Source organism: Gorilla gorilla, chromosome 13 (assembly GCF_029281585.2).
Source record: "Gorilla gorilla gorilla isolate KB3781 chromosome 13, NHGRI_mGorGor1-v2.1_pri, whole genome shotgun sequence".
NCBI classification, from domain to species: domain Eukaryota; kingdom Metazoa; phylum Chordata; class Mammalia; order Primates; family Hominidae; genus Gorilla; species Gorilla gorilla.
Window position 1 is genome coordinate 68,425,716 of NC_073237.2, and position 21,497 is coordinate 68,447,212.

The following is a 21,497-nucleotide window of genomic DNA, read 5'->3' on the forward strand; positions in this document are numbered from 1 at the left end:
CTCAGCCTCCCAAAGTGCTGGGATTACAGGTGTGAGCCACCGCGCCCAGCCCAGGAATAACTATTAACTAAATGGGCCCAAGGAATCTAACTGGGGTGATGAGAATGTTCAAAAACTAGGTTATGATGGTGGTTGTAAAACCCAATAAATCTACTAAAAATCATGGATTTGTGCACTTAAATCAGGTGAAGTTTATGGTATGTAAATTATACTTCAATATAAATAGTTTTTAAAAATAGGAGTACGTGGGTGAGATTGTGTTCATGTACATTTGTGTTTTCTAGTTCACATCCACTTTAGATAAGAGTTGAGTAGAAAGTGATTAGATTTTTTTAAAAGGAAGATTTTATACAGAATAAATAGCTGTGAGCATATTTGCAGAGACTCCAGCTCTCTGTGATTTTCTCCTGTGGTACAGTAGTGCTTCTCTTGATGCTTCTAGCATTCTTCCCCTCACTTTTCTCCCTTAATCACACATTGTTGAAGCCAAAACCAAAAAACGCCTGAGAAGCTCAAGATGTATTAGCACACTCCGTCGAATTAAAGTTGAAAGATGAATTAATGCACTGAGGCATTCTTCCTATTTGCCAAGGTCACTGTGTGGGTTTGTCCAACTTGAATGTCAATATTATTTTTGTGTAACAAATTATATTTAAAGCCTGCAGGAACTTGCTATAGGAGTCCTAGGGTAAATCCTCTTGTAAAATGAAGTAAATTATTTACCCTCTCTGTACCCTTTATTATAGACCAGGGCTTTGCCTGTAGATTGGATTTGCTTTAAAGTACATATGGCCTGCTCATTAAATTACTTTTGGTTGTGGGTCATACTATGGCTTGAGATTATGAATTTTCATTATGTTCTTTTTCATACAACATTGGGAGATTCTACTGACCATATAAATACTTTTCTTATATTTTAAAATGGCTTTTCTATAATACCTTAAGGATTTGACAAGAAATTGTATCGGTTTATTTATTTATTTTTATTTTTTATTTTTTATTTTTTTTTAGATGGAGTCTTCTTCTGTAGCCCAGGCTGGAGTGCAGTGGCACGGTCTCAGCTCACTGCAGCCTCCCACTCCCAGGTTTAAACGATTATCACGTCTCAGCCTCTCTAGTAGCTCGGATTACAGGCCCCTGCCACCATGCCCAGCTAATTTTTATGTTTTTAGTAGAGATGGGGTTCTGCTACATTGGCCAGGCTGATCTTGAACTCTTGACCTCAAGTGAGCCGCCTGCTTCAGCCTCCCAGAGTGCTGAGATTACAGGCGTGAGCCACTGCACCCGGCCAAAATGTAATTTTATTCTGTTCAACATCTAAGAGATACAGAAGAAAATGCTTTAGATACAAATCTTTCCCAAGACCAAACATATTCTGATGCAAGTTTTAGAAGTTCAGCTTTTTTTCTAAAAAAGCTGAAGTTCAGACCCCTTTCCCCTTAAAAGTGTCCTCTGAAAAGGGAGCAGAGGGGCTGCTTACATGCTCACAGAGAGGAGGAAGTACCCGCCTTCCTTTAGCATCAGCCTATCCCAGCTTATCTATTAATCCATTTTTGTGGTGATAGTAAACCTTAATTCTCATTTTGTTCTGAAACAAAGGAACGCCAGAAGGCAGAAAACTACAGCTGCCTACGGAGGGCAGAAAGAGCCATTTCATAGTCTTTACAGTTGCCACCATCCCTGCAGGCATAAACTGGTGGGATCACTACGATCCCATCCCCCATGCACCTCACAACCACCTCTCGCCTTTTCCTTCTGCTTTACTCCAAGGTTCATCCCCAAGAGAACTCTGCCCTTGTAAATAAATGGTGATGTTGTGGGAACAACTAGCTTCCACTTTAGGAGAATTCGAAGTAAAGAGCTTCATGGCTTCTAAAAGTCTCCAAGTGCATAGGACTTCATGACTCTAACAACCATAGAGCATAATATATTGCAACATTTCTCCAAATGGAGCTTGAGCTAGTAGAACAGCTTGAGTGCTGTGGGAATATTTGAGAACAGCCCGACCGATGCTAGATGATAACATTACGTTTCCCTGTGATTTTGCACTCCATCTCTGGCTGCAAGTAAAAAAGCAGAGTAATTACTACTTGTTAATCTTTAATTAGTGGTGGTGGAACATGTGCAGCATTAGAAATGTTTGCATGAAAATCAGGATATGTAAGAATCATGTTTTTACCTTTTAAAAATGTTTATTTGAAAATGGTCGGCCGGTCGCGGTGGCTCACGCCTGTAATCCCAGCGCTTTGGGAAGCCGAGGGAGGGCGGATCACTAGGTCAGGAGATCAAGACCATCCTGGCTAACACGGTGAAACCCCGTCTGTACTAAAAATACAAAAAATTAGCTGGGCGTGGTGGCGGGTGCCTGTAGTCCCAGCTACTCGGGAGGCTGAGGCAGGAGAATGGCGTGAACTCGGGAGGTGGAGCTTGCAGTGAGCCGAGATCGCACCACTTCACTCCAGCCTGGGTGACAGAGCCAGACTCTGTCTGAAGAAAAAAATAATAATAAAGAAAAGAAAAAAAGAAAATGCTCAAGTTTTCTAACCCATTTGTTGCTTTATTTCAGATTTGTGTCAGAAATGCTCCAAAAGAACGTGAGTAACTTTGTTCAGAGCTCGCTTTTAGATTGCCTTTGCATTAGCTGTAGGATTCATAAAGTTGCTTGATAGTGATTAGTCTGTGTACGATTGGCTTATCTCATGCATGTAGAAGTATTTACCTAGAGCCTGATGTGTCACTGTGGACTGTCACTGTCAGCTCAGTGAAGTCAGACATTTTTTAAAAATTATCTTAAAATATTTAATTGACAAATAAAAATTGAATCCACTCAAGGTGTACAATGTGATGATTTGATATATTTATTGTTTATTGATTATTAGAATCAAATTTAACACATCTATTCCCACACATGCTGTACACTAGATCCTCAGAACTTGTTCATGTTATAACTGAAAATTTGTACCCTTTGACCATCATCTCCCCACGTAAGCCAGCAATCCCACTTTTGGGTGTATATCCAAAAGATGCAAAACAAGCATCTTGAAAAGATATCTGCACCTCTATATTCATTGCAGCATCATTCAGAATAGCCAAGATATGGAAACAACTTAAGTGTCTGTAGACAGACAAATAAAGAAAATGCAGTGTATATGTCTATATACAAACACAATGGAATATTATTCAACCATAAAAAGGAAGGAAATCATGCCATTTGTGACAATGTGGATGAACCTACAGCCCATTACAATAAGTGAAATAAGCTAGCCCCAGAAAGACAATACTGCATGATCTCACTTATTTGTGAAATCTAAAAAAAAGTCAAACTTATAGAAACAGAGGTCAGGCGTTTTTTGCTTTCTTGGGGGCAGCTCTGTACCTAGCCCTCTGTGTTTTGTTTTAAATACATTTTGAAATCATGAAATATTAATGATTTTAGTGGATTTGTTTAGACATCGTTCACATATGTACAAACATCAAACTTGCTTTATTCTTAAAATTGTGTGTACTTTTCTTGGCTCCCAAACCCCATGCCTACATGCAACAGAAAAACTAAATTTTGTCAGGCAGGTAAACTTCGTCTTAAGTTCACTAAGCTTTTAGTTGATCCAATTTTTATTAGGACAATCTCAGTCACTGCCCAGGTTAGAGTTACCGTCTCAGGGTAGGTTTTTCTTCCTCAGTGGTTTTCCTTACCCCTCTCTGGGATCTTCTGATTTCACAGGATTGGTTTCTGGCAAGCAGGGAGAGGGCTTGATGGGCGTGGGCTGACTGGTGGCACCTGGAAGTTGGGGACTGCTTGGTGGCCACCTCAACATTGGCTCTGGCCACTTGTGCCCTTGGCCTGCTCTGTAACACAGGCAGTGTCTAGTCCTATGCCCCTGCCACTGGCTGTCTTGGTCCCTATGTGTGTGACGCTTCACATGGCCTGCAGGCATGCAGCAGGCACCCCCCATTGTGGTCCCCTGGTGTTGGTGAGCCTGTGGAGACAATGCTGTTTCCTGCCTCCACCCCTAACAGGCTGGCATGTGGCTCTGTCAAGCAATCTCTTAGATTGGCAAGTCTGACCCTTCCCTGATCATCTTTTGAGGCCTGATTGGAAATCATAAGAAATCTCAAAATTTCTTTCCATCTAACTTTGGGAGATTTAGATGAAACTTTGTAGATCCTTATCCTCACCACCCCTCTATGAGTCCTTCTCTCCTGCCTGGCCACTCACCTCAGGTGCCACCAGAGCCAATCCTACAACTGAATAGTTCTCAGGAAGGCTGTAACCAGCACACCTGCACAAGATGTATTCCCAAAATGGAATCAGCTATCACCTCACTTTTAGTCTCCCCAGCACTCTTTTAAAACTTCAGCCTCCACTTCTCTTCATAAAGGCTACCCAGTCTAGCCTTCATTGGAGCCTTAATGTGGCAGCAGAGGAGCGTCTGTCATTTGGGATAGGATCTTTTGTTGAACTTGGGTGCTGAAGAAGATACCCTCCTTTATTCTCCACTTTGAGCTGTTTTCATGAAACCCCGTACTTCCACTGACTGTTAGAATGGAGGACTGCTCCCCAAAATGAAGACACAAAATCATCTTGCTGTATGATATGCATTTTGGGGTACCCTTCACATTCATGATATCCATAGTTTCCTTTTTTGAAAAAACTTTTAAGTTCAGGGGTACATATGCAGGTTTGTTTACACAAGTAAATGTGTGTCATAGGGGTTTGTTGTGCAGATTATTTCATCACCCAGGTATTAAGCCTACTACCCATTAGTTATTTTTCCTGATGCTCTCCCTCCTTCCATCCTCCACCTGCCAATAGGCCCCAGTGTTTGTTGTTCCCCTCTATGGGTCCATGTGTTCTCATCAGTTAGCTCCTACTTATAAGTGAGAACATGCAGTATTTGACTTTCCCTTCCTGCGTTAGTTTGCTGAGAATAATGGCCTTCAGCTTCATCCATGTCCCTGCAAATGGCATGATCTCATTCTCTTTTTATGGCTGCATAGTATTCCATTGTGTATATGTACCACATTTTCTTTATCCAGTCTATCATTGATGGGCATTTAGGTTGATTCCATGCCTTTGCTATTGTGAATAGTGCTACAGTGAGTGTATGTGTGCATGTGTCTTTATAACAGAATGATTTATTTCCCTTTGGTATATACCCCGTAATGGGATTGTTGAGTCAAATGGTATTTCTGTCTCTAGGTCTTTGCAGAATCACCACATTGTCTTTCACAATGGTTGAAGTAATTTACACTCTTACCAACAGTCTATAAGCATTTCTTTTTCTCCACAACCTCACCAGTACCTGCTATTTTTCTGACTTTTTAATAATATCCATTCTGACTGGTATGAGATGGTATCTTATTACAGTTTTGATTTGTGTTTCTCTAATGATCAGTGATGTTGAGCTTTTTTTTCATATGATTGTTGGCTGCATCAGTCATATGTAAAACAGTGAAAAGTGTCTGTTCATGTGCTTTGCCCGCTTTTTAATTGGGTTGTTTTTTTCTTATAAATTTGTCTAAGTTCCTTATAGATGCTGGATATTAGACTTTTGTCAGATGCATAGTTTGCAGAAACTTTCTCCCATTCTGTTGGTTGTCTGTTTACTCTGTTGGTGGTTTCACTTGCTGTGCAGAAGCTCTTTAGTTTAATTACATCCCATTTATCAATTTTTACTTTTGTTGCAATTGCTTGTGGTGTGTTTGTCATGAAATCTTTTCCTATGCCTATGTCCTGAATGGTATTGCCTAGGTTGTCTTCCAAGGTTGTTTTTTTGTTGTTGTTTGTTTGGTTTTTGATTTTTTTTGAGACTGAGTTTCTCTTTTGTTGTCTAGACTGGAGTGCAATGGTGAGATCTCGGCTCACCACAACCTCCGCCTCCTAGGTTCAAGCAATTCCCTTGCCTCAGCCTCCCGAGTAGCTGGGATTACAGGCATGCGCCACCACGCCCAGCTAATTTTGTATTTTTTAGCAGAGACAGGGTTTCTCCATGTTGGTCAGGCTGGTCTCGAACTCCCGACCTCAGGTGATCCACCTGCCTTGGCCTCTCAAAGTGCTGGGATTACAGGTGTGAGCCACCGCGCCTGGCCGTTCCAGGGTTTTTATAGTTTTCGGTTTTACATTTATGTCTTTAATCCATCTTGAGTTAATTTTTGTATATGATGTAAGGAAGAGGTATCAATTGTTTTTAATTATCTCCAGTATTCTAGAGTGAAGCCCATAGTGACACCACGTTTTTCCCTCTCCTGCTCTGAGACTTTGATGGGTGAACTGGGCAACATTGCTAAAACCCGTGATTTGCACATTCAGGTGGGTATTCTTCTTCTCTTTATGCCTCTATGCAGACCTGCAAGATTTCTCAGCACCCTTAAATCATCATCTCCAATAATCTATAGTTGTTTTACTGAGTAATCTCTGTTTCTTCAACTGAGATATCCTAGAGTCACAGCATAACAGGAGAGAAAGGACCCCTGTAGATATCACCTAATCCAATTCTTTCATTTTGCAGATAAGAAACCTGAAGTTCCTTATACCCCCAATGTTTTCTGATCAGTCTTCTAAAGACAAGAAAATCGTTTTAAGTAATGGCAAGATCAATAACAGACTGTGATCTATTCTCTGTAGGATACATTTAATGTATTTATTTCCTACTTCTCTTTCACTTGCTACTTTCTCAGTGTGTTCTGTACCTTCATTCTTAGAGAAACCAGCTATTATTTGAAAAGCAAAAAGAGCCTAATTTCCACCTTACAAAATAGCATTTAAAATCCCTTTTGTTCTGAGTTTCTTAATTTAAAATCAGAACAAAAAAGTATACCTTGCTTTGTCATTAAATTGTTGTAATTTAAGAATAAAACACTTTTTTAAAGCTTATATCTGGGTTAAAATTGAGAGTTCCCCTTCTCCCATCCAAGCTTAATTACATATTGTACTAAAATTTCTCCTCTTAGGACTTGACGGTCTTATAAGAAAGGTCAGATCAGGGCAGAGACAACACATTGATTCTTTACCATTTGTAAATCAGTGTTTTTTTGGTTTTTGTTTCCCAAATCTATTTTCTTAGGAACCATTAACCGCTCTCACCTTCCCTATTATTGTTATTATTATTTGCAGCCTATAATTTTTGAATTTTTAATTCAGTCCCACACATTTCTTTCCTGGAGATAAAATTCAAAACTTACCTGATGTTTCTGCTTTGCAAACAAAATGCTTCTGTCACCGACAAAATAAAATACAAATGAACATTTAAAAATACATGAAAAATAAGATGAGAAGAACACACAACAAAATCAAGTTTATCGTTGCTAGAGAGATGCATGTGGATGTATGCACATTTACTCACATTTATCCAAATGACTCGAATCATCAGATTGTCCTTTCTTCTGTTGCTGTCCATGCATTTCATCGGTGGTCTGGGATTTCCTCAAGGCCAGGGATGGAGTTCATTGTCTGAGTAAAACATGTGTTTTCAGAACATTGCTATTTTTTTCTTTTAAAAATTTAGCTACGCATGTTCTAAATGGCATTGCCATTCTTGGAAGTATTAATTATGCCCTCTTAGATTTTGTGGTGCCCTAGAGAAAGGTCTTAGGGGCCTTTTTCAGTGTGGGGGCATAGGACTTATTGTTTTGCTTGCATGTGGATTCTTATGGGCTGTTTCTTGATGACTGTGGAATTTTCTAGCTCAGCTATTTTCAAACTCTTTTTTGGAGAACTCATTCTGGAAACTAACAAAGGGCACAGAATGGGGACAGGGTCCCAGAGTCTCAATCCTGCTGCATCCTGAGGGGCAGTGCTTTTATGCCTTCTGTATATTGGGTTTCTGTGAATTTTTATATAAATAATATATTCAATGCTGAGAGAATTTGGAAAATCACTCATCTAGCCCAACCCTTTTTTTTTTTTTTTTGAAAGATGGGAAAATTGCTGTCCAAAGAATGACTTTCTCTAGGACACATAGCTCTCAGAACTTGGGCTTAAACCCAGCTCTCTTTACTCAAATTCCAGTGTTCATATAAGTGAACCCCACTGTCTGCTTTTTTATGAACACTGAGCTCTTTTCTTAAATGGCCAGCATGGCCAGTCACGGTGGCTCACGCCTGTAATCCCAGCACTTTGAGAGGCTGAGCCCGGCAGATTACTTGAGGTCAGGAGTTTGAGACCAGCCTGGCCAACATGGTGAAACCCCATCTCTACTAAATATACAAAATTAGCCAGGCATGGTGACACATGCCTGTAATCCCAGCTACTCAGGAGGCTAAGACAGGAGACTCACTTGAACCTGGGAGGCAGAGGTTGCAGTGAGTGGAGATTGTGCCACTACACTCCAGCCTGGGCGACAGAGCCAGACCCTATCTCAAAACAAAAGAAAGGCCAGCACCAGAAGAGGCAAGTTGCTAGGGTCCTGACTATCTTCAAGGAGGACTTCATATTTGTTCTAGCTGTAGGTCAGAATTTGAAAAGACTTTGTTGGAAAAATTTGTCTTGATATTATACATACACATACACATCCACACCCATATCCACACACAAACACTACATGTTCATAATATTCAGTTTCTTTGTCATATACATTATATTATCTATGATGAATATAATTGTTTCTAATAAAATGCATGTGTAATCTTCATTGCCTTTCTATGTGGTCCCTTAAATAGGCAAGTAGAAAACCATTCACACCATTTTGAGGTAGGAAGTGTAATTTCTAATGGTATTTTACAGAAGAAAAATGAAAATATTATTTTTTTCTTATAGAGCCATATAAGTGAAAATCGTGATGAAGTTGAAGCTGTGAAAAACTTATACCCCAGTTATAAAAACTACACATCTGTGTATGATAAAAACAATCTTTTGACAAATAAGGTAAGTTTTATATCATGACATAATCTGTTTAAAGGAGGGCATATTTATCTAAATTTTAAAATCTCAATAGTAATCTTCAGATGTCTGATATGAATACATTTCTTTTAAAAATTTTTTTAAAGGTTTAATTTTTGTGGGTACACAGAAAGTTTATATATTTATGGGGTACATGTATATACATTTCTTAAACTAGAGTAAAGCCTAGTGTGTGCGTGCGTGCGTGCGTGCGTGCGTGTGTGTGTGTGTGTAGTTAAAAATGGACCCGAAGTTTCATCTTAGTGAATTAAATGTAAAGGCTTCATTGAAGATGGGAATGTCATTTGGTCCAAGGACATTTTAACAGTATCTATTAGAATGTAAACCTACATTTCTTTGAGTCAGCAGATGCATTTCTAAGAATTCACTCTAAGTAATATGAATAGGGATGCTAATTTTATATTAAAGTTTAAAAATTGTTATCGGTGAGGGATTAAATTACAGAGCATACATGGGATTTTATCCATCATTCACAAAGAAAGAGGTATGCAGGCTTACAAGGAAGAATGTTTGTGTAATATTATTTGATGTGTATGTACATATGTATAGATGCATGCTTACTTAGAAAAAAACTGTCTGCAAGACATAACTTGAGTATTAAAAATGACTCTTCCTGAGGGACAAACCAGAAGGACTTTCTGCTTTTTATTTTTAAATACTCTGAGAGTGCTTTTAAAAAATGAGTATGCATTACTCCTATAATTAAAATTAATATGTGTGAAGAGACCTCATTACAATAATGTACTACTTGGCCTTGGCCTTCAATGAAATGTACAAACCGCATGGAGAGTTTACCATAGCAAATAATTTCTTAGTGACTGTGTGAATGGAGATATGAATATAACTGATTTAAAAGGTTAATACTTTGCATAAATCATGTAAAAGCTACACCATAATTTTCATTCTTTATATATTTTCCATATGATTAATAAAGTAACCTTCCATTTGCATGTTAATTTTATTTGAACAGAGATTGGGTAAGTTATATTTTAATAATAATTCTGTAGTCACTGGGCCGGGCCTGGTGGCTCATGCCTGTAATCCCAGCACTTTGGGAGGCAGAGGCAGGCAGATCACGAGGTCAGGAGTTCGAGACCATCCTGGCTAACACGGTGAAACCCCGTCTCTTCTAAAAATACAAAAAAATTAGCCAGGCGTGGTGGCAGGCGCCTGTAGTCCCAGCTACTTGGGAAGCTGAGATAGGAGAATGGCGTGAACCCAGGAGGCGGAGCTTGCAGAGAGTCGAGATTGCGCCACTGCACTCCAGCCTGGGCGACAGAGCGAGACTCTGTCTCAAAAAAATAATAATTCTGTAGTAACTGAACCGTGCCTCTCAAAGGAGAAAGCAAGTTGGATACAGGTTTTGTACTGAGAGAAAAATAATTTTGAAAGAGTAAAGTCTTATTTAAGAAAATCTACAAATAAATACTACCAACATTAAAAATTTAGAGAGGTCTCATGTGTGTGCAGTGCCTGCTTTCTTGGATCAATTTTACTTTCTGAATTAATGATTATAAGATGTTAAATTTCCTAGTTTTTATGAAAATATAAACGTAGGTGAGTTAAAGTTTATTTAGTTGAAAATATCAAGGCCATTGGCACTTATATTGAAGCTAGGAGCAGAAATAAAGAACAGCGCTTTGAAGGATTACTGTAACGGCTTTCACATACTGAGAAGGGACTTTTAGTTCTAGAAAGTTTTTTTAGAATTGGAGCAAGCACAACACTACCAGTTGCTTACCATATAAACTTAGAAAAGAAAGTAACTTGACAGTCTTCTAAAGTAGAGATGAGAAAATCATGTTATCTTCCATCTGGATGGATATTCTGTGCTGTAGATCACCTGGACCAAACCCTCATTACTTTATAGATCAACAAAAAGAATCTAAGTAAACTCCACAAATTTGCTGAGACTTTCGTAAGACAATGTGTTTACAGGCCTTTTCTAAGGTATAGCTTGTACCTAGCAACTTTGTACATATAGATCATCATAAATGTTCTTGTGAAGATGCTAACAGCCAAGCTACAGCTTCGGTCTCTCTCTAAAATACCTTGTGAGTGAGTATCCACTTAATCATTTGTGAGCGGTAAACTCCACGTAGGGCACTCTTCTCTCCAGACAGTGATGGCACACGGCTGCTACCTCTCTGCAGAAGAACTGAACGTATTCCATGAACGAGGAGCATCCATCGCACACTGTCCCAATTCTAATTTATCGTAAGTAGACAATGATTGTTTGGTAGATTACGAATGATTGGGTTGCAGATTAGCAGCCAAATGCCTTTGTTTCCTCTGTCATTCCTCCAGTATCTCTCCTCTATTCTGTGTTTGGCAGGACCCAGATAGATAGACATTTACTCGTGCTGTTGAGGAGTAAAAGAGAACACGTGAGAGGACATTTATCTCAGAGGACACATGTGAAGAGCACAGCATCTTCTGAAATCTCTGAGTTTGTACAAAAAAAGGACAATAGGGAATACAACATAAAAAATTTACAGTGAAAGTACTGAAAGAACCCATATGTCAGCCAGGAAATCCAGAAGAGGGTAGTCACTCCCATTACTGTTTGTGCTGTAGTGTGAGAAGGAAACACAGCAATACCAAAGCAAATGCACTATGATGTATGTTACCCTGTTGGACCTGTTGGAATGCCAGCCCACACAGGCAAGCCCAGGAGGACCTTGTCCTATTATAATTCCCCAGAATACAGAGGTGTTATTTATTAACTGGTTCTTAACCTTTTGAAAGGTGATGGATCCGTAAATGAATAAAATGAAAGTTATTGCCTGGGCGCAGTGGCTCACATCTGTAATCCTAGCACTTTGGGAAGCAGAGGCAGGCAGATCACTTGCGGTCAGGAGTTCTAGACCACCCTGACCAACATGGTGAAACCCCATCAGTATTAAACATATAAAAATTAGCTGGGCATGGTGGCGGGCACCTGTAATCCCAACCACTCAGGAGGCTGAGGCAAGAGAATCGTTTGAACCCGGGAGGCGGAGGTTGCAGTGAGCCAAGATTGCACCACTGCACTCCAGCCTGGGTGACAGAGTGAGACTCTGTCTCAGAAAAATAAATAAGTTATAGCCTGTAATTTCAGGGGAAAAAAGCCCGTGGATATTACAAGTGTTGCATCTAATTTCAGGGAATTCATAGATCTCATGATGCCAGTCCATGGATGCTAGGTTAAAAACCCATGCTTGTGGGTGTAATGTCAGAAAACACCTTCAGGGGCCGGGCGCGGTGGCTCACACCTCTAATCCCAGCACTTTGGGAGGCCAAGGTGGGCGGATCACGAGGTCAGGAGATCGAGACCATCCCGGCTAACACGGTGAAACCCAGTCTCTACTAAAAAAAAAAAAAAAAAAATTAGCCGGGCATGGTGGCGGGCGCCTGTAGTCCCAGCTACTCGTGAGGCTGAGGCAGGAGAATGGCGTGAACCCGGAAGGCGGAGCTTGCAGTGAGCCGAGATCGCGCCACTACACTCCAGCCTGGGCAACAGAGCAAGGCTCCATCTCAAAACAAACAAACAAACAAACAAAACCTTCAGGGAAGTAAAACAGGGAAGGGAAAGAAGTCAGTGAAGATCGTATCATCACGGAGGTTACCACTGTGGGCTCCCGGAGTTTAATCCTTCTATTTAATAGAAAACTCAGGTAACCAGTGTCCAAAACAGAACTCAAAGTTATCCTGCCCAAGAAGTGAGGGAGCTGGCTGTGACAGTAATACCCAAATGCTTATGGGTTGTTGTTGAGGGCTCCTGGGTGGAGTGGAGAAGAGTATTAATTCCCTGGAACTTCTGGCCTTCCCCGAACAAGGGCAGAGCAGGCTCTAGCACAGGAGAGAGCTGAGAAAGCTCCTAGGCAAAGAGCTGGAGGCATTCACAGTTGGAAATCTAGGGACTTTGCAAATTACAAAGATATATGTCAGTGTCAGTATGGGAAGGGTGCTGAGAGCCACAGTGACATATTTCTGGAGTGCTTTAGGGACCCCAGAGGTTCTGAGTCTTCAGACTTAAAGGAGTGACAGGTTACAGGGAATCTTGTCTATGTACAGCTTAGTGACTATAATTAGGGTCTAGTTACTTGATAGTGGAAGGATTTAACACCCATTGGGTTAATATCCTCTAAATTAAAGCATAATCTAGCTTTGCAAATTGAGTTTTGAAGTTAAATTTCTTTAGGACACATTTCTGTTTAAATGGTCACTGCTGTTCTTTCTCCAGCAACTGAGAGATTTATTATGTATGCACCAGGGCTTTCAAAATTAGAGTTATGTGCATCTTCCAGCAGACCACTTTGACCTTTGCAACTTTTTAGAATTCTAAGGATCACCTTAGTTTTCCTTTGTCTCTTTAGAAAGGCAGCACATGGTGGGCATGGTGGCTCATGCTTGCTGCAGTCCCAGCACTTTGGGAGGCCAAGGTGGGAGGATCACCTGAGGTCAAGAGTTCAAGACCAGCCTGACCAACATGGCGGAACCCTGTTTCTACTAAAAGTAGAGACTGGACATGCTGGCGGGCACCTGTAGTCCCAGCTACTCGGGAGGCTGATGTAGGAGAATCGCTTGAACCTACCTTGAAGGAGAAGGTTGCAGTGAGCTGAGATTGTGCCATTGTACTCCAGCCTGGATGACAGAGAGAGACTCTGTCTCAAAAAAAAAAAAATTATATATATATATATATATATATATATGGCTGGCACATCTCTTTAGCTCAGAGTCACAAGGTCCCAAATTCAGCCCAGGAACCATCTATCCTACTTTCTCTGTCTTCAGAGGCAGCGTTTGAACGCTCGGGTCCTGACTTTTTAGGCTGCACCCCTTTTTCTAGTTGTACTCCCCTTTTTCGATCTTACAAGTCACTACTCATTCAGGGTAACAAATTATTCCAGGCAGAGAGAATAGGTAATGCTTTATAATTTCTGCTTCCTAACATAAAAAGATGTGTTGGTTAGAAAATATTAAAGACAGATAAAAGACTTTTGTATTAATTGCAAAGTTTGATTTCTTCATTTTTTTTCCCATACAAACGATCCCCTGCTTTTCCTTCTGGCTCTTGCTGCTTTGTGCCCACCTGAGATTAACCTTGGCCCAAGGATTAGGCTATTTTATGATCCTGTTTACTCCAGGACTTGAATAGTCTAATTTGACTAATACGTTTGTGTCAACATTAGAGGTGATATATTGGGAAGCACAATTTTCGGTGGTATCACCGTCATTGTTATTAGTGTTCATCTTTTATTGGAACCACATGGATCTCCTTGTTCTGACATCTCCTCTCTCTACAGGCTCAGCAGTGGATTTCTAAATGTGCTAGAAGTCCTGAAACACGAAGTCAAGATAGGGCTGGGTACAGGTTAGTAGTTCACCATTTGGAGCTATGGCAAAGTGGTTGATTACTGTGTAATTTTCTAATGTGACTAATTTGCAGGTGACTGTTCTGTTTAAAAAAAAAAAAATTAGTTTTGGGCCAGGCGAGGTAGCTCACGTCTGTAATCCCAGCACTTTGGGAGGCTGAGGCGGGTGGATCACGAGGTCAGGAGTTCAAGACCAGCCTGGGAAACCTCGTCTCTACTAAAATACAAAAAAATAGCCAGGTGTGGCAGTGTGCGCCTGTAGTCTCAGCTACTCGGGAGGCTGAGGCAGGAGAATGGTGTGAACCCGGGAGGCGGAGCTTGTAGTGAGCTGAGACTGCGCCACTGCACTTCAGCGTGGGCGACAGAGCGAGACTCTGTCTCAAAAAAAAAAAGGAAATTGTATGCAAAGGGAGAAGTTTTGATGATACTGACCTCCTGAAAGCTGTTATCCCTGTTTATTATTCAAAGATTAGGCTATAAAGGATGATTAATTCCTTCTGACGTGTTTCAGAGGTATTTTAAAAAGTCCTTGACTTTTGTTTTGTTTTGTTTTGTTTTGTTCTTCTGGCTAGGTTTTAATGGTTTGGATTTCTATATTTTTAGTTTTCAATAACTGTCATTACAAATGCTGTCTCAAAAGAAATTTTTTTGTCCTTGCCATAGTGAGCACAGATTCAATCTATGACAGAATTGAGAATTCGGACGTATGTTAAGAATTGGTTTTGCTTTTAAGCAATGTTTAGCCAAATGAGACCTCTCCATATCCACAGGCAGTCTGCTTGTCTACTAGGCTGAGGGACGTTCTAAGTGCATGTGAATTAGTGACGGATTAGTGATGTTTCCTTTCTTCACAGTACATTTTAATTGTGTTTCTTGAGAGTGTGCAAGCGTTGCTTGCTTAGAAAGTGTGAGTCAGGCCCAAATTTCTAGGTGTCCTCTGTGAGGCTTCTTTTATGACTGAATGACTGAATTAAATTTTTTTTTAATGGGTATGGGGCAGGAGGACGTGTTTTCTGTTCTCGATGCCTTTGTCTTCCTCATATTTAAGAGCATCAGGCTGTATGCATGTTGACACTGGTGGTTTTCATCACTTTCTGCAGGAACTCAAGTCTCAGTTTGTTATAGTGAGACATTTTACAGAGTAATTAACTGGTAAGACACAATAATACGCATAATGATTTTACTGATATTTTGAAAGAGGTATATATTAGATTAGAAGTTTTTCCCAATTTTATGGGAATCAAAGTAATCAAGATTTTGAAAATTCAAATTTAAGCCTGAAATCATCAAGATTGTGATAATTCTACATAAAGTCACAGGTGTTAAAGGAGGAAACCAGTGATTTTACATTCACAAAAAAGCTTCAAGGGATAAGAAAAAAATGGCCAAGAGTTTTGGCTACACACTATAGTCAGTTAATATGAAAAATTTAGCAGATACATAAAAATCAGTCAGATATTGTTTTCAGATATTCTAGGATTTTGGTCTCCATAATTTAAGTTCATCACATGACTTCCTTTTCTTGACTTTGGATTGTTTAGTGATGGTCTATAAAGTTCAAGTTGAGTTCTAGCTGTCACTTATTATCTGTAAGACCTTGAGAAAATTAATTTTCTAGTAGTTTTTAGTCAAAGATTCATTTCCTGATTTCTACAACAATAGTAACTAGCAATTACAACTATGTTTATCTTACAAGCTGTTTAGAGAATTAAATTTTAAAATGCATACAAAATGATCAGCACAGTGCCTGCCTGGCACATGACACAAATCAATCAAGATTGGCTTAAAAAGGAAAGGGCGAAGTTGGTGTATTGACCAAACGTTTGAATAAATATGACCTATTAGCTTATTTACTCAGAGGATGGTGTTTCATTTTTACCTAGTCCTTTTTGCAATTTAGTCACCCTCTACTCTACTATTTCCTAAACGTGACTTTTGTGTATCAATTTACCCTTCAATTTGTAAACTTTAGAAGATTATTATACCTCATACTATGAATAAAGAGCAAGTCCAAGAGCAATTCACACACCCTGTCTATAACAAGTGCAGGCAGATCTTGACTTGCACAAATATTAGGTAGAAGAAACCCACATGAAATTTAACAGAAATATAGCAAAACAAGATAAAGTGATATCACAAACAATGAGAATGTGAACAAATATCTGAAAATGATCTGCTTTAGGATCCAGAAGAAAATTTCAGAAAATTGCCTTCATCCCTGGAGTACAGGAAATCATGGTTCTATGAAAAGATTGTGGTAGAAATTTTAGAAATCAAGGAAGAAAACTGAAAAAAATCAGATTAAAAAGCACATAGACTCTCATACACTGATGGAAGGAGAGTGGATGGTACAACTACTTTGGAGAATGTTTTGGGAGTTTCTTATAAAAGTTAAATATACATCTACATATGACCCAGCAATTTTACTCTTGGGTAATTACCCTAGAGAAATAAACATATGTGTTTGCAGAAATAGTTGTATGAGGCCCAGGTGCAGTGGCTCATACCTGTAATCCCACCACCCTGGGAGGCCACGGCAGGAGGATTGCTTGAGCTCAGGTGTTTGAGATCAGCCTTGGCAACATGGCAAAACCCTGTCTTTACAAAAAATACAAAACTTAGCTGGGCATGGTGACATGCACTTGTAATCCCAGCTACTTGGGTGGCTGAGGCAGGAGGATCGCTTGAGCTTGGGAGGTCAAGGCTGCAGTGAGCCATGTTCATGCCACTGCACTCCAGTCTGGGTGACAGAGTGAGACCCTGTCCCTAAATAAATAAATAAATGAAAGAGTTGTATGAGGATGTTTATATCAGCTTTATTTATAATAGCCCCAAACCAGAAACAATCCAAACATCTATCAGCAGGAGGATGGATAAGCAAGTTGAGGTATATTCATATAATGAAATATTATTTAGCAGTAAAAAACACACTACAGATATATGCAAAATGTGGGTAAATATATGCCAGTGTGTGGGCTTAAAGAGCACACACTGCATGATTCCATCTGTATGAAACTCACAGACCAACAGAACTAACTGATATTGGTAGAAATCAGAAAGTGGTTGCCAAATGTTGTAGGTAAGAATTTGGGGAATTGACAGGAAAAGGCCATGAGGGAATTTGCTGGGGTGATGGAAATGTTTAATATCTTAGTTTTTTTGCAAAGTAGTTAATGCTATATAATTGTTAACATTCTCCAAACTGAACATCTAAGTTATATATGTATTATGATATTTTAGTTATACCTCAGTTAAAAAAATGACAAACCCACCAACCCTGTAGAAAGCTATGAGAAGCAGAATTATTGTTACAGAAAATCAAATCAGTGATGTGAGAATAAAGTCAAACAAAGATGATAGAAGGTGTTTGAGGACGATCGATGTGAAGCCCAGAAACCACAGAGCCAACACATGGGGTTTTTTTCTGATGGAGCACCCAGAACAAATGGGACAGATGCAATAGTCAGAGCTTTGAAGGGTAAATCTTTTCTGAGCTTAAGAAACAACTGCCTTGCAAGTGCTTACCCTGTTTTACACTAAATCGTAACTGAACATGTTGTCGCAAAATATTTTAATTACAATAAAAAAATTTCTACAATATTGACACAAGGAAAAAAGTCAATTATCAACAAAACAATTAAAAACCAGTTTGCTTTCAGATGTTTTTGTTGGCACACAAAATACCAAAAGGCAAGAAAAGAGTTTGGAGACAAAGCAGTGTTAGCCAAGAATAATATATCTGGCCAAATTCTCCTTTATGTAGGAAGGCAACAAAATTCTCAGCTATACAAAAACTTGGAAAATATTTTCCTTAGGAACCCTTTGAAAAACTTACTTGAAAATCTACATCATTCAATGAAAGATGAGGCAAATGAAGGGCCATGTGGGGAAATAATGGCACAATATGATGTCATGGAAAGCTAACATCAATCAGAATAAGAAGATCAAAGAATTGTAAAGGAGTTTAAAAAATGAAAGTAAAAGCCAAAAATATATCTCAAGAGAGAATAGGCACAATGTTAAAAACCTATCAGAATGGTAACATAAATCAGGAAGATGTTTCCCTCAGGCTGGAAAGAGGTTCCTGGGACCGAAATACATGGCACTTATTTTAAAAACTGAGTGTTAGGTCCTTGAGTTTTGGTTTTATGCTTTCCTTATGTCATTTGAATGTCTTCAGTATTTTATCACAAAATTTTAAAAAATAATATATGCTCTGCCAAGGAAGAATTTTCCAAGTATAATACATAATTCTGTCTTATAATTTTATTAACAAAACCCAAGAAGTTGTAGTTTATGTGTAAGGCTGAGAGGAGGATGTATTTGGCAAGTGGCCAACATGGTGAAATACATTTCTACTAAAAAACACAAAAATTAGCTGGGTGTGGTGACATGTGCCTGTAGTCCCAGCTACATGGGAGGCTGAGGCAGTAGAATTGCTTGAACCCAGGAGGTGAAGGTTGCAGTGAGCCGAGATTGCACCACGGCACTCCAGCCTGGGTGACAGAGAGAGACTCAAAAAAAAAAAAAATTCCTTGTCTCAGAAAAAAGAGAATTGCACATATTTTACTTTTGACTTTTCAGTATAAAAATATTAGAGATAACTACTTGAAGAATTTTAAAGATAGGATACCTCCTATGTGAAATATGAAAAAAACCATAAAAACAAAGAAAACATAGCAAATAACCAAAAACACTCATCTGAAGGAAAAATTTAAACATATAGAACAAGTTTACATAAACAAGACCTATAAACTCATTAAAACAAGCAACATACATGGAGCCAGTGCCTCACTTTTCAGTGACAATTCCCTATCCTAACTTACTTCTTCCATTATTCCAAAAACAACAGCTCTTTGATCTCTTGTAGACTCTAGTCCAATGACTCCATGCTTTCTCAAAATCCATTATTCTAATTCGAATTCTTAGATGTCAGAGTACATCACTGTAATCATTTCCTTGGAAACATTCTCGCTTTTCATATTCCCCTCATTTTCTTTGTATTCACATTGCAAAAGCCCCACCCTTGATTATCTCAAAAGTCCCCTTCTCAGTGCCTGCAGTGGAGCATCTGGAGGTTGCTGGAGAAAATCCTCCAGTGGGCTTTCATTTTAAATTTTGTTCTCAAATCCCAAATGGCCCACCGCTTGGGGATTAGAGACAGTTATTAGTCTGTAATAAGCGTATATCTCCTTTTTCCAAGACAGCGTTTTCTCATTTCTTCTTAAACTTTCTACCACAACTTCTAGTTTAAGGCCTCCCTCATCTCATAAGTTATTGAGAAATAGAAACGACCAGAAATCCTTCCCTCAATCTCCCACCACGAAATTCACACACCTTTCTGCATCTGCTGGGATTTTCTCTTCTTTGCCCTGTTGCAGCAAAAACAACAACAAAACCCTTCTTCCAGTCAAAGGCAAAAATACCAAAATACCCCGACGTGTGTTCTGTATTCTTTCCCTCTCCCAGCATCTCAATAAACTAATTCCTTTGGCCATAGACCGTCCTGTATCATCAGTGTCTCCTTCCTGCTGGATCATTCCTGCTGGTACACAGACATCTCTAGTATCTTCTTTTAAGCAAAGAAACAAAACCACTCCTTTCTTTTTTTTTTTTTTTTTTTTTTGAGATGGAGTCTCATTCTGTCTCCCAAGCTGGAGTGCAGTGGCACGATCTCAGCCCTCTGCAACCTCAGCCTCCAGGGTTCAAGTGATTCTCCTGCCTCAGCCTCCCGAGTAGCTGGGATTACAGGCGTGCACCACCACATCCAGCTAATTTTTGTATTTTTAGTAGAGACAGGGTTTCAACATGTTGGTCAGTCTGGTCTTGAACTCCTGACCTCAGGTAATCCACCTGTCTTGGCCTCCCACAGTGCTGGGATTGCAGGCATAAGCCACCACGCCCGGCACAAAACCCCTTCTTAATCAGACATCCCCCTCATGCTCCTGCTCCACCTGTCTGCCTCCCTTCATGGCAAAGCTTCTTCAAAGAGTGGGGATCCACACTGGCACCACTTTCTAGGCCCTTTTCCCTTCCTCCACCAACTTCAGTCTGGATTCTTGCCCCACCCTCTGTGACAACTGCCTTTGCTTTTTTCTCCTGTGGGTATTACCACTGGAATTTCTGCTGCCAACTCCAAAGGATGCCATTCTGTCCTCATCCAGTGGGACTTGTCAGCAGTATTTGCCATGATTGACTGTTCTCTCCATTGTCCAAATAATCTTATCTTGAATCCTATGAAGCACCTTCATTCTTCCCTTCTTTCTCTTCTCTGAAGGCTGATTCTCTTCCTCTGGGCCATTTGAAAGCTTGCTTCAAGGGTCAGTCTTTGGCAGTCTCTTTTTTGACTTTACACATTCTTCTTAGGAGGTGCCATCCACAACCATGGCTTCATGTGATTTAATATACTCAGATGACACACAGGTTCTTATATCCAGCCCAGACTTCTCTGAATTCTAAACCTGTGTTTTCAACTGACTACATTCTCCCTTCTCTTAGACCCCTCCTGAAGGAACCCCCGAACTTCATTCTATCCCAAAACACATTTAAACCTAGTTCTCTAAAATAGCTCTCCTTTTTAGAGAATTCATTTTTGCTAACTGGAAACTTGATCAATATCTTTGGGACCTTCTTCTCCCTCACTTCTTCCCCAGCACAATGCCCAACCTCATGACTTCTTAGTATCTCCTCGAACCATCCCCTTTCCCCTCATTGGTCACTACCACCTGATGCAAGCTGCCATCGTTTCTTGCTGAACTGCTGCACCAGCTTCCTAATGGGTCTCATACCCATCCTAGGCCCTTCCAGTCCATTGTGATTTACAGAAGAATCACAATGAAAATCTGATCATGTCACCACCTTGTGCTCGTCACCCTTCAATGGGATTTTGAGTGTGTAAGGCTCATTACAAGGCCCACAAAGCTCTGCAATGGTTTGACACCCATCCACTGCCCAGCCTCATCTCACACTACTCTCTCCTCCTCACCCTGGCTATCTTTTATGAATAGATATGGCTTTTATGAATACCCTGACTATCCTGTCTATAAATCATACTCCCTTCTCTCAAAAGTCCTGTATGCATTGTTTCTCTGTCTGAATGCCCTTTTTGCCTCTGTTTATATGGCTGAGTTCTTCTCATTCTTGTTGTAGTTTAAATGTCATTGCCTTAAAGAGGTCTTCCCTCACCATCCTATCAAAATGGGCCCTTCATCTCCATTTTCTTTATCACTAAAGTGAAAACA

General features: G+C 39.8%; 1 protein-coding gene across 3 annotated transcripts in view; it reads left to right on the forward strand.

Annotated features, from left to right (window-relative positions):
• Window positions 1–21,497, forward strand: part of GDA (guanine deaminase) — a 102,644-nt gene that overhangs the window by 67,353 nt on the left and 13,794 nt on the right. For all 3 annotated transcript variants that reach the window (XM_019034176.4, XM_019034177.4, XM_055350790.2), the window contains exons 6-10: window positions 2,567–2,594; window positions 6,203–6,310; window positions 8,756–8,863; window positions 11,019–11,116; window positions 14,188–14,255. In XM_019034176.4, the coding sequence (XP_018889721.1) occupies window positions 2,567–2,594; window positions 6,203–6,310; window positions 8,756–8,863; window positions 11,019–11,116; window positions 14,188–14,255 (410 nt within the window). The remainder of the gene's footprint in view (window positions 1–2,566; window positions 2,595–6,202; window positions 6,311–8,755; window positions 8,864–11,018; window positions 11,117–14,187; window positions 14,256–21,497) is intronic.